Source organism: Culex pipiens, chromosome 1, assembly GCF_016801865.2.
Source record: "Culex pipiens pallens isolate TS chromosome 1, TS_CPP_V2, whole genome shotgun sequence".
Classification (NCBI taxonomy): domain Eukaryota; kingdom Metazoa; phylum Arthropoda; class Insecta; order Diptera; family Culicidae; genus Culex; species Culex pipiens.
This window is the reverse complement of record NC_068937.1, coordinates 121524951-121541995: the sequence shown is the minus strand read 5'-3', so window position 1 is coordinate 121541995 and position 17045 is coordinate 121524951. Positions and strand designations below refer to the sequence as shown.

Sequence of the window (17045 nt, the reverse complement as noted above, 5' to 3'; positions counted from 1 at the left end):
CGCGTTTTTATTACTTGGACAAGTCTCGTCCTTTTAATTGTTAATTTAATTATCTTTGTGCCCGCGTACCACCTCGGCCACCGTGGGTACGTTTGGGGCTACAAAAGCAATCTATAGATTTAAATATAGTATCAATTCGACCGTGATTCTCCAGAAATTCTTCGTCGGCGTGCCTTCCGATCAACGGTGATGTAGGAAGGGCTTCATTAATTAAAATGATTTTATATCAAATATTCATCGACGTGCCTTCCGATCCTCGATGATATGGAAAGGACTTAATCCAGCAATACGACTTGCTTGTCTCAAAAAACAAAAATCGGATCGTTTCTATCGAAAACTATATAAAGAGAACAAAAAAAAACTCATCGGCCAACGAACGCGCGAACTAAAAAAATGAAAAAAGAAGAAGAAAACCAATCACCCCATGCACTCGAACAGCGACACAAAAGAGACGGAAAATAATACGAAAAAATAGGACTGCGCGTCCCCAAAGTGAACCGTACGAAAATAAATTACAAAAAAGGGAAAAAAAGTAGTTCAAAAATCTCAAAATTTAGTTCGTTGTAGATATCTTTTTTATAGGGGTAACGCCTTAACTCAAGCCCAAACGGAAGCAGTCTTTGAGTGCTCGATTCTCTCTTATCGGAAAAGTGTAGAGAAAAACTGCATAACTATATGCTAGAAATAATAACTAGCAAGGGGGTAGACCTGCAAAGGTGCACAACTCTGCTGGCCAGCGGGGGCAGCTGCTGCAACAGATACCTCACTAATGGATCTGTATGAAGAAATGAATGAAAAATAAAAGAAATATTGTTGTTTTTCTTTTTGTTTTCAAGACGAGCACAACAACAAAGAGGACTGTGACCATATGAGCGTAAAGAAAGAGTAAAAAGCTCACTGCTGATTTAGAGCCAATATCGGACTCAGCTAAATTATGTCATTCGTGTTGGGCACGCGTCAGCAGGTTCGAGCAGCGTGATCCGCGTGGAGCTCTAGTTTTGTTCCGAGAAATCTGCAGGCTAATGATGAAAGTTGGACAGTTGGACCATTTCACCTGCACAAGTTTCGATTCACAAGTAATGTTTAGCGTTTCCCTTCCTCTTAACTGTCTGGATGCTGAAAGTGAGACTTGTATCCTGCCATGTTTTACACAGACAGTCGCCATGTCGTCATACATGACAAGTTTTTTCTTAAGGGGAAGAAAAAGATTTCTAACCACAATTCGTCGTCTCCAATTTTCAAACGCCAATCTAGGTCAAGATTATCAAATCCATTGGACCCTCAAACCCTTCCGTTTGTATCTAATTCCTACAATTTCCAACCAAAGTCTGCCAACAAGTGCTGCTGCTGCAATTGGCAGTAACAATATTTCCTTCTCTCGCCCAGCCACCAATAAATAATGCGCCAAAATGGCGAAACGACATTAAGAATCGCTTGGAAAAACTCAATTTTTCCTTTCTTGGCAACATCATATTAGGAGTGTGGAAAGAAACTTGTATGCGCTGCCTGCAATAATTGGTCGTTTGAGGGATTTTGAGGATGGTGGGGTGAAACAACAAATCATTTAAATTGAGACAAGTGCCATCTTGAGTGCGTTAATTGCGGCCCGAATGCAATGAAATGATGGCAACCTAACAATGAAGCGGGGAGAAATATGGACCCCTTGCGTTCAAGGATCGCAATCTCCTTTTGAAACTTGGAGTTATTGCTGGAGGAACTTGTGTGCTGTTAGTACGTACAATGATAATTTGAACACAAAACTGTATGGTTTTTTTCAGAAAAAAATATTTTAAAAACTTTTAAATCAAAATTTTAAATGTGCGTTATATTGAATAGTTGGCCCTTTCTATATGGTAGTCTTGCTTCAATTTTTCAAATTGAGCAATTCTCTATTGTCTACAAAGTCATGGTAAGATTGCCTTTGGGCCTTTGGATGTTACATAATGCCTAGCACTTTTCTAATGCGTCATTACATTAAAATGCAATCAACTATCACAAATGTTGAAGCAGTCAGGCCTACTGCGTAAAGTTTGCCGCAGAGAGGAAACGTTGTGCAGCGTTGAGCCCAAACATTCTTAAAATATCTTCGATTACTAACATTGTTGGAATTCGAGCGAGAAGAAGGAAAGCATTTCTCGCTCGCGAACGAGGGAGAGAACTTGTAGTACTTTTCTCTTCTCGCTCGCGCTCGCATTTTCGTTCGCGTTCTCGCTCTCGCCGCGAGCGCTCGCGAGCGCCTCGTGCTAGCCGTTTGCCCCAAGCTAGCAATTTGTTTATCAGGCTTATGAATACGAACCAGGCGATGGTATAGAGGTGTAACTTCAATCGCTGTGTTGTTTTTTGTTCGTTTCTAAAACGTTCAACTTCTCGCGAACGGGCAATTCTGGCTCGCGAGAAAGCCCGTTCGCGAGCGGAGGAGAGCACGGGCAATCGGTGAGTTTCTCTCGGCAGCTCGAGACTCGCGGCGAGAACTCGAGGGAGAGAAAATTTTCTCGCGAGAGCGCGATAATACCAACACTGATTACTAAACAGTTCATTAGTCATTCTTTCCAATAAAGAATACTAGCTTTCCAGTTAGCCAACCAACAACAATTCTCTCAAGCTTTCAACTTTAGTAAACACCTCTTTTACGCTTTTCACTAATCACTCTTCCGTACCCACATACAATTTTTCCTTTTCATGATTTCTTTTAATCCAAACGCACACAATTCCACTCTCCCTCCTTCCTCAAGTATTTTTTTTTTATTTTCGTGTTTTATTATTAGCCATGTAATTAATTAATTAATCAGTACAATATACGCGATGCCTTCGTTTTTATTGCCGCCGGCTCGAGTTTGCCCTCCTCGACCATCATAAACCACAGAGCCCCCCTCGAGGGTCTTCGAAAGACCAAGGGGTCCGCGATGATGATGAGTAAGAGATCATACGTGTTGTATGTTGGCCGCAGGTGCGCGCGCACACGAGCCGGACCCTCATCATCGCTCATCTACACCTGGTCACTTCCGTCACGGTTTGGTGACTGCCCGTATCAACACGACCGCTTCTTGTTTATTTGAGTGGCCCCCTTTTTCTCAAAGCTTTTCGAACAATTTCTTTCACCGGCGGTTTTCTACACCTTAATATTCCGGTTTTTTTGAAGAGGCACTTCCTCCTCTCAAAACAAGGGGCGCTTCTCCCTCCTTCATCAGAAAGAACTAGTTAGAGAGTAGCCGAACATACAGACATACGCGCTCCGAGGATCTGCTCCAGTGGGCGTCGCGTCGTGGTGGTTTATGAAGTGGCGGCCAACCATCCGGAACCGCCGTGCTCGCGAAAGATTTTCGAGGCCACGGGAGGCGGGTGCAGGTTCAGGGAACCCATCTGACCATCTCTTCCAGTCGGTAATGAGAAGTTTGCAGAAGGAGGGGGGGCCAGAATGTTGATGACGGTTGAGTCTCAATGCGAGAAATGGTTCTAATTGGTACCGGCTGACCGTGATGGGCACGGGGCTGAATTTTAAGGTAAAGTTCTCTGAGTAACTGTTTGGGAAAAAACTGTTCTGAAGCACCGTTTTGAAGAGAAAGCTCCCATTCGACTTTTTTGATTTTTTAAGCCGAAGATGGTTGGATGTTTATGTTTCAACTTATGCAAAAAGCTCGAAGTTTTATTTAAAAAAAACGTTACTTAATCCACCTTTAGGTGGTTGGTACATTCCTCACATTCATAAAGTTAAAACATTGCACAGCCTCAAAAAAATGTATAAATAACACTTATAGGGGAAATTCTCGTATGTTTGGCAGGTTAAGCACTCGCTCCTAACTCCATCCAATTTGCTAATTTTCACTATTTCAACAACTAATTTCGCAAAACTTTTGATAGAAACTTGCTTGCTCACTTCTTATTGAGCTATTTATCACTCGAGTTCAGTTGAAAACACTTTTAATTCGCTTTAATTGAATGTCAAAGTTCTGACCTGCCAACATTAGAGGCACGCTGGAATTAGATGCTGTTCCCCTACTTATACAAAATATCTAAGACCCGTCAAAAAAAAAAAGTGTGTTAAAACCACTTAAGTACGCATAACTTTTTATAGGGTTGTCTGATTTTCAATCTGTTGGACTCTTTGGAAAGACCTCTTACAACGTTTGAAAGGTCTTTTAAATACCTTTCTAAGAGCGTACGGCATGACGGGTTTTCTTACAAAAACTACCCCTTTTACAATCTTCCGAAGTTTAGCCAAAGTTGTGATTCTAGCATAACTTTTGAAGTACTTTTCTAAAATTCATAATATTAACTGGGGTTTTGTGGGACCCCTAGACGGATCGAATGAGTATAAAATGGTACAAATCGGTTCAGCCAGTCCGGAGAAAATCGTGTGCATATTTTTCGGTGTGCGGACTTACGTAAATTGATTCTGAGTCGATAGGTATACGTGAAGGTGGGTCTATGAAGTCGACTAAGGGACCTCCCTTCGATTTGCGTAAAACTTTGTCCTAAGGGGTAACTTTTGTCCTTGATCACGAATCCGAGGTCCGTTTTTTGATATCTTGTGACGGACGGGCGATACGACCCCTTCCATTTTTGAGCATGCGAAAAAAGAGGTGTTTTTCAATAATTTGCAGCCTGAAACGGTGATGAGATAGAAAATTGGTGTCAAAGGAACTTTTATGTAAAATTAGACGCCCGATTTGACGGCGTACTCAGGATTCCGAAAAAACGTATTTTTCATCGAGAAAAACACTAAAAAAGTTATAATAACTCTGCCATTTTCCGTTACTCGACTGTAAAAATTTTGGAACATATAATTTTGAGGGAAATTTAATGTACTTTTCAAATTTACATCGACCCGGAAGGGTTATTTTTTAATTTAGAACAAAATTTTTCATTTTAAAATTTCGTGTTTTTTTCTAACTTTGCAGGGTTATTTTTTAGAGTGTTATAATGTTCTACAAAGTTGTAGAGCAGACAATTACAAAAAATCCATATGGGTCATTCCAGGTCAACTGAGTACACTTTTGGACTCGACCTTCACCGATTTGGACCAAACTTGGAGGGAACATTTATCTATTGATAGTTAACAGAAATCCCAAATTTGGTGCTGATTGGACCATCCCTCTATTTTTGGCACCGCCCTCTTTTTTGGCGATTTTCTAAAAAACTTTTTTTTCCTTTTAATCATAACTTTGCAACTATTTGAGCAAAAGACTTTCTACAGGTTGCATTTTATGGAAAATTGTCCAAGGAATTCGATAAAAATAAAATTTTAACCCTTAAATGCCCACTAATATTATATTTTAACGTTTTAAGAATAAAAATTCAGTTTTGACCAATTGATTATATTTTTATTTTTTTTATTTTATCGCCATCGTGTTCCCCGGACAATTTTACATAATAATCAATTCAGACTTCAAACTAAAATGAACTATTGACGAGATTCAGCGATTTTACTGAAAAAAGTTTGATTTTGCACTGCACTCTGTCCTATGAATTCAAATCCGAAATAAGTTTCTCACATATAAAAACCGAATTATGCGAGATTCATTCCTTTTTGTTGAAAAGTACATCATGAACTTCCGAGTGCTGCGCAAAATCAAACTTTTTTCAGTATAATCGCTGTATCTCGTCAATAGTTCATTTTAGTTTGAAGTCTACATTGATTATTATGTAAAATTGTCCGGGGAACACGATGGTGATAAATTAAAACAAATAAAAATATAAGGAATCGGCTAAAACTGAATTTTTATACTTAAAACGGTAAAATATAATATTAGTGGGCATTTAAGGGATAAAATTTTATTTTTATCGAATTCCTTGGACAATTTTTTATAAAATGCAACCTGTAGAAAGTCTTTCGCTCAAATAGTTGCAAAGTTATGACTAATATAAAAAAAAAAATTATAAAATCTCCAAACAAGAGGGCAGTGCCAAAAATAGAGGGATGGTCCAATCAGCACCAAACTTGGGATTTCTGTTAACTATCGATAGATAAACGTTCCCTCCAAGTTTGGTCCAAATCGGTGAAGGTCGAGTCCAAAAGTGTACTCAGTTGACCTGGAATGACCCATATATGAACATTACGGGTTTGCTTATAAAAATCACGAGTTATCGCGATTTTACGAAAAAATGTTTTGAAAAAGTTACTTTTGCGTTTCTCTTTGTTTTGTCGTCCATGTCTATCACGGGTGACGATGAACGGGCATGATCGACGACGACCAACTTTTTCAAAACTTTTTTTTCGTAAAATCACGATAACTCGTGATGTTTACAAGCAAACCCCTAATGTTTATATATCCAAATTTTTGTAAATGTCTGCTCTACAACTTTGTAGAACATTATTAAATTTCTCTTAAAATGACATGTTCCAAAAGTTATTACAGTCAAGTAACGGAAAATAGCAAAGTTTTTAAAACTTTTTTTGTGTTTTTCTCGATGAAAAATACGTATTTTCGGAATTCTGAGTACGCCATCAAATCGGGCGTCTAATTTTACATAAAAGTCCCTTTGACACCAAATTTCTAACTCATCACCGTTTCAGGCTGCAAATCATTGAAAAACACCTCTTTTTTTCGCATGCTCAAAAACGAAAGGGGTCGTACCGCCCTTCCGTCACGAGATATCAAAAAACGGTCCTCGAATTCGTGATCAGGGACAAAAGTTACCCCTTAGTACAAAGTTTCACGCAAATCGAAGAGGGGTCGGAGCATCTTTTCCCGATTTCGTGTGAGTTGGTAGAGAATTACCCATAAAGAAGTTCATTTTTCGAAAGATTCATGATCATTGAGGTGAGGAAGGCAAAAAATAAAGAGAGCTGTTACAGAACTCAATACAAAAAAGGGACAAAATCTACCAACTCTCCAAGAGTTGTCAATAATGGCTTATTCAAAGCAGAAGACAGTTCAAAAAATTTTAAACTCTCATTAATCACAGTTAAAAAAGAGATAATCTGATAATCGAAACTTCGAACAATCGAGGCTTTATAAAACAGCTAGCTTTAAGATTTGGAAAGATTTTTTTTTAAATCACATTTAAAACACATCACTTACCCTCGATCGGCGACGGCAGCACCCGGTTGATGATTTCATTGTGCTCCAGCAGCAGTGAGTTGATCGAGTGCTTCTGCAGAATGTCCGGCCCGGTCAGGGATCGTGCAATGTCTGGACTCGGCCAATCCTTGAAGCTGGTCTAGAGGTGCGAGAGAAAATGGAGATGGATATAATTTCAGTAACAATGATACTGTGTGGCTTTTGACGATTAATTATCACAGACAAACAGATAGAGGATGGACCTTTCTTCTTTTAAATTGTATATGGCCTTGCATAAATTCTCACGCAAAGGTTTGATTGCAGCTCTACAGAAACCCCCTGACTAGAAAAAGGACGCAGCCCCGCCGGCCCAGGATGTGGCTCATCGCTGCGGCTTCTAACGGAAAATCACGCGGAAACCGGAAGCCGCCCATTGACGGTGGCCAAACAATGGCCAACCTACCACAGCGAGGCGGCACATTATCTTTCCCTCAATCAAGCGCCGTGCAAAAGGTGCTTATGACGTGTGGATGCGTAAAGTGGGGGAGTTTTCCACGTGGAAAAGCCCTGCTACTTTGGCTTGAGGCAACCCACCATAACCAGGATGAAGAAAAAAAACGGATGCTGAGCTGCTGACGGTTAGTCAGAGAGAAAAAAGGAAAAAAAGTGGCTTTCATTAAACCTGCGAAACAATTGCAAACTGTAACATTTAACTATGCAATGAAAAAAAGGCTGGTGCCCACCCTGAGGGAAAGGCTTTGGCGCTATTTCACAGTTCATTAAATTTTCAACTTCCTTCGTCACGAGTTTTGTAAGAACAGGATGCGAACACCGAGCGCATCGCACGACTGCTGCTGAAATTGTGGAACAAAAAGATGCTCATTCACAATTTGTTTTTAATTGGCAGCAATCACCATCTAGATGGTTAGGATAAGGGGTTTTCATTATGTGTACACAGAAAAAAATAATGTAAATTTGGAAGCTTTAATTTTGGAAGGTTGAATATTACCACTTTAATGATGTAATTTTACCTCAATTTAGACTGAAAAAGTCGCATTACACCAGAAAAGTGGTAAAATTACACAGTTCCAGAGGTAACATTACACCTTTTTTCTGACATAAAAGATGTACCCCTTCCCAGATGTAATATTACCATGATTTTTTTTTCTGTGTAGCAAACAAAATAAAAAAAATCAGCTTTTTGGCTGTGGTGGCACAATAAAAGAAGAAACCTCCCAATGTTTATACATATTTGAAAAGATAATTGATTTTCCTAAATAGAAATGATATGTAGAATGAAAAATATTGTGCCTGTGCACAGCAAAAAAAAGGCAAATTTGGAAGGTGTATTTTTAGAAGGTTGAATATTACCTCTTTTATGATGTAATTTTACCTCAATTCAGACTGAAAATGCGACATTACACCAGAATAGTGGTAAAACTACACATTTCCAGAGGTAAAATTACACATTTTTTCTGACATAAAAGATGTACCCCTTTCCAGATATAATATTACCATGATTTTTTTCTCTGTGCTTCCCCTGAAATGAAAATGTAACGTGACGAAACAACATCGTAAAACTGAACTCTTAAAAGGCACACCAAGACAATCGCTATAGTTTTTCCAGTTTTATTTTTTTCAACATTTGCTTTTCTACACATTATCACAAATTGAAAAACGAATCTTTTGCTCCTTGAACTGAACGAATTGGTTGAAATTTGAGCTTTTGCCATGGCATATTAGCCTGTCCCATTTTGACGTCATGTCGAGGAATTTCAGGTGCTCACTTCTTAAATGATAGATTATGATGTTAGGAACAATGTTTTCTTTGACAAGAAAAAATAATAAAATACTTTCTCGCACACCCTAGTCGATTTAATGAAAAAAGTAACTTTTTTTAACAAATTCTCTAAAATCGCTTGGATTCAATACAAAAACTGATTCGATCTGGTGAGTATTATCTTCAAACGATAGGTTTTTGTCCATAGATTAAGATGCACTATCAATATTGGACCAAAACCTAAGTTTTTGGACTCTCCCAGGCGGATTTATGTCGAAAAAATCGCTCATTTAATTTAGGGTAGCCTATTTTTCCCAGTAAAACCAATACATGCAACTTGTAGGAAATTTCATGACGAACATTTTTCCCTCTAAGAAAATGCAATTTCGACTCTCCAGAGTCGAGATATTTGAGTTTTAGTGAGCAAAAAAGTGCTAATTTTCAAAATTTCTTAGAATTCAGAAGCAAGGCCTACTAATTACACGATATTGCAAGCATGTGTCACAAAGGTCAGGGTATGTTTTCTTATAGTAATTTTGGCCGCTGAATCCGAATCTGAAATCAAATTTCGTGTAAACAGTGATGTTTTTTAGCTACACCCTTTTGGAATGTTATTTGCGTGTTTAAATCGCTGCAATTCAAATTGCTTGCAAGTTCGGTCATACTTTTCTCGGTTTTCGTTCCACTTTGGTTGATATTCTACTCACAGATGGTTGGTTGTATCATTTTCGAGATATATCTATTTGAAGTTAGCAGTTTCAAAAAAACGGGTGCCACGATATCTTAACGCTGCCTTGACCAAATCGAAGACTCGTTAAAACGGTCCTGTGTGCATGACGAAGGCCGATTTTCAAACAATGTTTAAAAAAAAAGATAAAAATATTTTTGTGTTTTTCATTAAAAAAATCGTCAGCTTTTGATTTTTGTATTTTTTTAAAAAGCATAATTTTAAAATCGGGCTTCTTCATGCACATGGGATATTTCTTGAGAGTCTTCACCCTGAATTTCAGCCAATTTGGTGCATCCCATCTCGAGATATTTGGCACCCGTAAATCAACTCGGTGTTTCGAGAAACCCGCTCAGAAAGTTTGACAGTCCGCTAAGCGCACGGCAAAATGTTGAGCTTAAAATCGTATTCATGAAACTTATTCACTATGTGTCATGAAACTTTCAGGAGTGATTGGAAATCATTTTTTAGCAAATTTTCTGTAATATGAAATTTTGTGATTTGTTACCCTTAAAATTTATTAAATCCACTCAAAAGATGATTTCCAATCACTCCTGAAAGTTTTATGAAGATATTTCATGTGGGTCACTCCAGGTCAACTGAGTACACTTTTGGACTCGACCTTCACCGATTAGGACCAAACTTGGAGGGAACGTTCATCTATTGATAGTTAACAGAAATCCCAAGTTTGGTGCTGATTGGACCATCCCTTTATTTTTGGCACCGCCCTTTTTTGACGATTTTCTAAAAAAACTTTTTTTTAATTATAACTTTGCAACTATTTGAGCAAAAGACTTTCTTCAGATTGCATTTTATAGAAAATTGTCCAAGAAATTCGATAAAAATAAAATTTCAACCCTTAAATGCCCACTTAATATTATATTTTAACGATTTAAGTATTAAAATTCAGTTTTGACCGATTCCTTATATTTTTATTTGTTTTAATTTATCACCATCGCGTTCCCCGGACAGTTTTACATAATAATCAATCTAGACCTCAATTTAAAATGAACTATTGGCGAGATACAGCAATTTTACTGAAAAAAATTTGATTACATTTTGGAGGATGTCATCCAAAACAGTTTTGTTTTTACACAGATATTGGAGACCTGCTCAAAACGTTATAAAGGCAATGAACCCTACCATTGTATTGCATCAGTTGGAACCAAAAAAAATCCTAAACAAAACGCATGCCGGGTTCACCTGTTGAATGTGTTGTTGAAAAATCCCGGACATAATCCCAAAACATACCCAGAAATATAGAAAACCGAGAGATTTTTTCCATTTATTGTTTGCTCCTTTTCACGCTTCCTGAAACCGTAAGTTTGCAAACAAGTACCATCAAGCCAAAAGCAATTGGAGTTTTTATATGTGTGTGCATGTGTGCTAGTACTTCACAAAGATAAGGGGAGGGGGGAAGAAGGAAAAGCTGTGCATCGTGTTTGCTCTCTTTTTTCACGTCCCCTTGGAAGTTCTGCAATGGCCATTTCTGGTAGACACACACACACACTTTTTCACGAGCACCAGGACGGTGACCGTGGCGCCACCCATGGTCTGACCGTGGAACTAGATGGCAATGGATTTCCCCATTAATGTGCTCTTGGCATGAGGATTATTCGAGTGAGCATTAAATGAACACGTGTGCTATTCTAGGGCAATCAAATTATGGGAGATTTGGAGTAACTGAAACAAGCGTGTTTTTTTCAACGTTTTTGACAAAGCAAAAATAAAACTTTTCCGAAACCATTTTTTTTAAATAAGTAACTCAAAGACATTGTAAAATCCTCAAAGGACACATTCTGCGCCCTCACAATATCTCACACACCTCTATTTTCCCCCAACTCACTAAAAGGACTAAAAGGACCATCCAAGTCTATCGAAGCGCAGAGCGCACACATTTCCGCCGCTAAGGTCGGTTTGGGATTCCTCTCTAGCATGGCATACCGGAATCGGCAGTGGTGGGATAGGATCTAATTCCCTTTTTCCCCACAGTAGAAACACATACACACACACATACTCGCACAGTTCGATTAGATTATCGACATTAGAGGCATTTTTGGGCTGCCGAAACAAGCCTTTGGCAATGCCAAGCGCTTCCGTTAACCCGGAAGGTTTCTTGTTGGGTAACATTGCAAGAATCGGTTAAATTAGTGTTACTGAGGGAACAACACAATTCAAATGTTTAACTATTGTTCATATTTCAGAGCAAGTAGCTTTGATCGTTTGACAACATTGGACACAAAGTTGATGAATTTTTTATCTAAGAAAAAATACAATATTCTCGATTCAGAGTTTTCAACCAATTTTAAAACACCATTAATTGTTGGAAAATTACCCCAAATAATTTCAACCACCTGGTTTCAGAGCATCGGAATGAAACTCCGGAAAAGCAGTTCATTATCGTTGTGAGATTCCCATACCCACTTTGCACCCTTGCGAGGTTAATCCAATGCGGCCAAAGGGCCGGAGTGCGTGCTTGGAGCTAAATTTAGAATATTTGCGGAAATTCGAACGCGGTAGAAGCTTCCCTTACTTTAGGTTGGACATGCTGCCGTTTGGATCCTGTTTCGCAAGAACAAGGTCTCTAAAATTTAGAATCTGTCCTTTTAAAGAAAAAATGTTTTGATTTGACCCCATTGTGGCATGGCTACAGGTGGTTTAGTCCGACTAACAAATTTGATGTTGAGTGCGCAAACTGCAGTGGTAACCACACAGCAAATTAATGGATCTGTGCCAAAAGGGCAACAACGACCATTTAAAATATATATATATATAATGTGAGCAGGTTTCAAGCTTTTCTCGATAATTTGTAGCTAAACAAACCTTCCGTAACAGTGCTCAATTATACAAAACTTTTGCTGAACCGTATGAACACCAGGGTTGATTAAACTTGGGCAGGTAATCATGACCTGCACAACTAGGATGAGCCAAAACTAGTCCTAGGTCAAAATAGTCCAAACTCATCACGTCATAGAGAGGAAATGCAAAAACATAAAAAAAAATACATCATGATGACGACCAGGCTGACATTTGGTTGGCTGGTTTGCCGGCTCAAAATAGTTGCTCACAGCGGAAAGTGGGGGGGGTTTCACAATGCAGAAATGTGTAAGAGCACGACCAAGCCAGCAACAGTTTGCCGCAATGTCAGTTCAGGAGACACAGAGAATGTCAAATGAACTTCCTTCTTTTGTCCTGGCCGGGGTCCCGCCGTGTCGCGGCCACCCCCAAACGCAGCACACAAACAAAACTATTCTCTCGAGGAAAACTAGTCATGATGTTACAAGGGGTGACTCTTGTACTGCTATTGTTTCCAATAAAGACGTTCTTGTGTGGATTTTTTCGCTTCAACTTCCATCAGAGACAAGAAAGTGTTAATTCCGTACAAATTCAATTCATTTGAACTAAACATTTCAGTCTTTATCAAATTTCCCGGATCCGATTTGTAAAAAAGTACGTAATTTGTAGAATGCCGTCTTTCAATTGATGCATTATGAATCAATATTTTAATGTTTTTTTTTCTAAAACAAACATGGCCGATTAATGGCCGCCAGTGAATTGCACCTTTCAAAGCTTTAAGTGCTCATAACTTTAGACAGGGTTGTCAGACTTCAAAATTGATTTCAATTTATTTTTGTACCTTTAAACGGATTCTGAAACTCAAATAAAAACACAACTTTAAAAATAGTTTCAGTGCAGTTTCTTCCCGCAATTGTGGTGATGGTTGGTGAAGCAGCAGCGCCCAGGACGTCCGGTCTTTGTCAATTGACGAGTAAAGAAAAGCCATCACCACTACTGGGCGCGCAGCGGTTGATGGCGGAAAATTGTTGTGGGGGGAAGGTGAAAGTGAATGAGTATGACAAATATTTTAAATAGTTTTTTTTTTCATTCTCTGTTGTCACAGCAAAACAAATAACTTGCACAAACTGCGCTAGGATAAGTTCTATTGTTGTAGTTGTCAAGAAGCTCCCGGTGGAGTTTTGTTTTGTTTTGATAGTTATTGGATTTTAACAAGGTTAGTTCTCTGGTATTACTCAATGAAGAAAAAAAGTGGCATAAAAAGAATTACAATAATATTGGTTAAATAATTTTAAATGTTGTGAACTTGATTCAAATCCTTCTCATAGCAGCATTACTCGAAAGGCACGTCGGCTGAATTTTTAAAAATTACTAATAAAGTCTGAGATTATTCAGGCTGCCAATCCGGATTTCCTTTATTAGCTCATTACGTGCAAGTATTTCCGTTTGCCTTCTTCTGTTCAACCCATATGTAGTTGAAAAAAAAACACACATGGGGTATTAATTCAACCCAGAATATGACTCCCCCGTAAAAGCGCATCGCTATTGCAGCTGCAACATGTGCAACATTCAATGTTTCCCACATACACACACATGAGATGAGAGGAAAAGCAACAGGATATGTGCTTCGCAGCATCACCAACCGGAAAAGCTTTTTCCTCCTATCGGACTCGTGCACCACCGAGGAAAAGCGCTTTTCCTTCTCAAGTTGTTTGATGGTTGTGAAACGGCAGCTCGGTGTGTGTAACAGTACAAACTTTCAACTCACCCACCGTCTGTGTGGGTGTGTGCATTTTTCGTGAGTGGGTTGAAGCTAGTTTTCCCTCAAACAGCTGCTACTTCCAATACAACACATATACTCATATACAGATAGTTGGGGAAATATCTCTGTCCTCTTTGTGACACTGAACTGACACAGGTGGTAATCTCTGACAATAATTTTGCAACAGGTAAAATTACTGTGGAATCAACTAAATATTAATTGAAAATAAATCTTTATTTTTAAGTGAATGCTTTTATGCGTTATGCATTTACAAATAAAACTGAATAATTTTCCAAGAAGAAAACAGCATCAACAGCCTTCATTCCATTCATCAGGGGATGGTTCAAGTTGATACCTATACATGACACAATTCTAATAACGTCAACCGAATGGAGAGGTAACTGAATCTGGTAAGACGGCCCGTAACAGCCGTGGCGAATGCACTCGTTTCATTGCATTCCAAATGGTGGTCATAGCACAAAACTATTCTCAGCGTTGTCCTTTGACTGAACCGTGCACAGTAGCTACTTTGGGGTTATGAACCACACAAAAGACTATAAGCTCTGTTTAGCTAATTTTATATAAAAAAAAAAACATTTATAATCAAAAGCTAATTTAGACGACCATGCAGTTGTTTCACCGATTCTGAGACATTCAAGATGGCGTCCAATATGGCGACTGGCTATGAAAACCAACACAAAAGCCTTTCTATATGAAACCGATTGCTCGATTTTAACTAATTTGAGGTCGCTGAACTCGAATGTTACCCCTAGAAAATTTCAAAGTATTCTGGGAATGTGCAATCCAAAACGGTGGGGTTTTCCATACAAATTCCTATACAAAATTGCTCATACCGCTCCTAAAGTTTTTTTGAGGCCTGATTGTGACCAGAAAATTGCAGTTCTGCATCTCAAGCCACCCTGGTGTAGACAGGCAAAAATGATATTCAAGATCTATTAACCATATCTGGTGAGCATTAAAATTGAATTTAAGAGTATAAAAATGTTAGCTTTTTTTCTCTGTATACAGGAAAAATCCGATGGTAAAATCGCATGCAAAAGCATGCACATCACCATTGTGAGTCGCTTGATATTAAACACTTGATGTACATTTTTTTTACCCAAAATATGCAACCGACGGGATTCAAACCTAGCACTCACAGAGAGGACTGGCGCCTTAGCCCGCTCAGATAAACGCCTATACAGCATTTCCCCACGAAAACAGCATGATTCGAAAAAAAAAGTTCTCGGATCGGGCTCAACATTTTTCAGGGGATTCCTTGGTCGAAATAATTAGACCCGTATTTTTTTTTGTTTGGCCGTTAGGGTGACCTACGCCGTGTTAGGGTGGTCCAAAAAATGACAATTTTCGTCGATTTTCGTAAAAACCACTTTTTTTCAAAAAATCATATCTCCGCGCCATTTCAGATTTTAGCTACCTTGGGCGCAAAAGAAAGGTAATTAGTTTGGCTATTTGGGAAAAATAGTAAGAAGTTCCAAAAATCTAGCTTAACATTTGAAAAGGTCGTATGAAAACTTAAAATGCTGTTTCGAAGGTCTCGGGACCAAAGAGCCTATGTCTAAAAATATTTTTATCAGATTCCTCGGAAAATTTTACATAACATATCAAAAAATGGTGAAGTTATGTTTTCAATACTCTGAGATACGATTTTTTGAAAATAAAAACTGGGTTTTTCGACGCGCCACGCGCAGAAATGGGAAAATGACGAAAACGGGAAAAAATCGACTTTTTTCACTAAAACTGCGATAACTTCAAAATTTCAGCGATGACCTATACATGTTAGGGTACCAAAATTACCAAAATTGAAATACGCAACTTTTGGTACCCTTACATGTATAGGTTATCGCTGAAGTTTTGAAGTTATCGCAGTTTTAGTGAACAAAGTCGATTCTTTCCCGTTTTCGTCATTTTCACATTTTGCGCGTGGCGCGTCGAAAAACCCAGTTTTTATTGCTCGATCGGAGAACTTTTTTTCGAATCATGCTGTTTTCGTGGGGAATTGCTGTATATAAACTTGATATTTCGGTCAAGTAATTTTCCCACAGTGATGTGCTGCGTATTTCTGAGTGAAATTATACATAAAATTTCATTAAATAATTCAAAGTTATTTTACATCCAAGCCTTTTACACGCAGCTGGGTTACTACCACAGATAAAAAAAACAAAATTAAAAAGAAACGTTTGTTCAGTCCAAACTGTATTATCCGAAGGCCTTGGAAAAAAATCCACTTTGGATAATCCAATTTTCCGATAATGGAACCAACAAATCTAGAATTTGTTTTTTTAAAAGGTCCTATAAGCTATGGTGTTTCATATGTTTATGAGATCTATTTAAAAAAAAAATAATTACGCTGCAGTGATTTAGATTTTTTTTTTAATTTTTCGATGTAAAATCAAATTTGCAATCAAAAAGTACTTTAGTGAAATTTTGATAAAGTGCACCGTTTTCAAGTTAAATCCATTTTAGGTGACTTTTTTGAAAATAATCGTAGTTTTTCATTTTTTTAAATTAGTGCACATGTTTGCTCACTTTTGGAAAAAAAATTTGGAAAGCTGAGAAAATTCTCTATATTTTGCTTTTTTGAATTTTGTTGATACGACCCTTAGTTGCTGAGATATTGCCATGCAAGTGTTTAAAAACAGGAAAATTGATGTTTTCTAAGTCTCACCCAAATAACCCACAATTTTCTAATGTCGATATCTCAGCAACTTATAGTCCGATTTACAATGTTAAAATATGAAACATTCGTGAAATTTTTTTGAAAGGTAAATAAAAAACCACCAAATTTTTTTTTTAGTGTAGTCCATATCCATACCTACAACTTTGCCAAAGACACCAAAACGATCAAAAAATTCCTTCAAAAGAAACAGATTTTTGAATTTTCATAAATCATTTTTGTATGGACAGCTGCCAAATTTGTATGGAAAATTATATGGAGAATTTAATGATGCAAAATGG

General features: G+C 38.0%; 1 protein-coding gene across 3 annotated transcripts in view; it reads right to left on the bottom strand.

Annotated features, from left to right (window-relative positions):
• The window catches only part of LOC120423819 (uncharacterized), a 54357-nt gene that overhangs the window by 22738 nt on the left and 14574 nt on the right, over nt 1-17045 (bottom strand). For all 3 annotated transcript variants that reach the window (XM_039587741.2, XM_039587742.2, XM_039587743.2), the window contains exon 3: nt 7023-7161. In XM_039587741.2, the coding sequence (XP_039443675.1) occupies nt 7023-7161 (139 nt within the window). The remainder of the gene's footprint in view (nt 1-7022; nt 7162-17045) is intronic.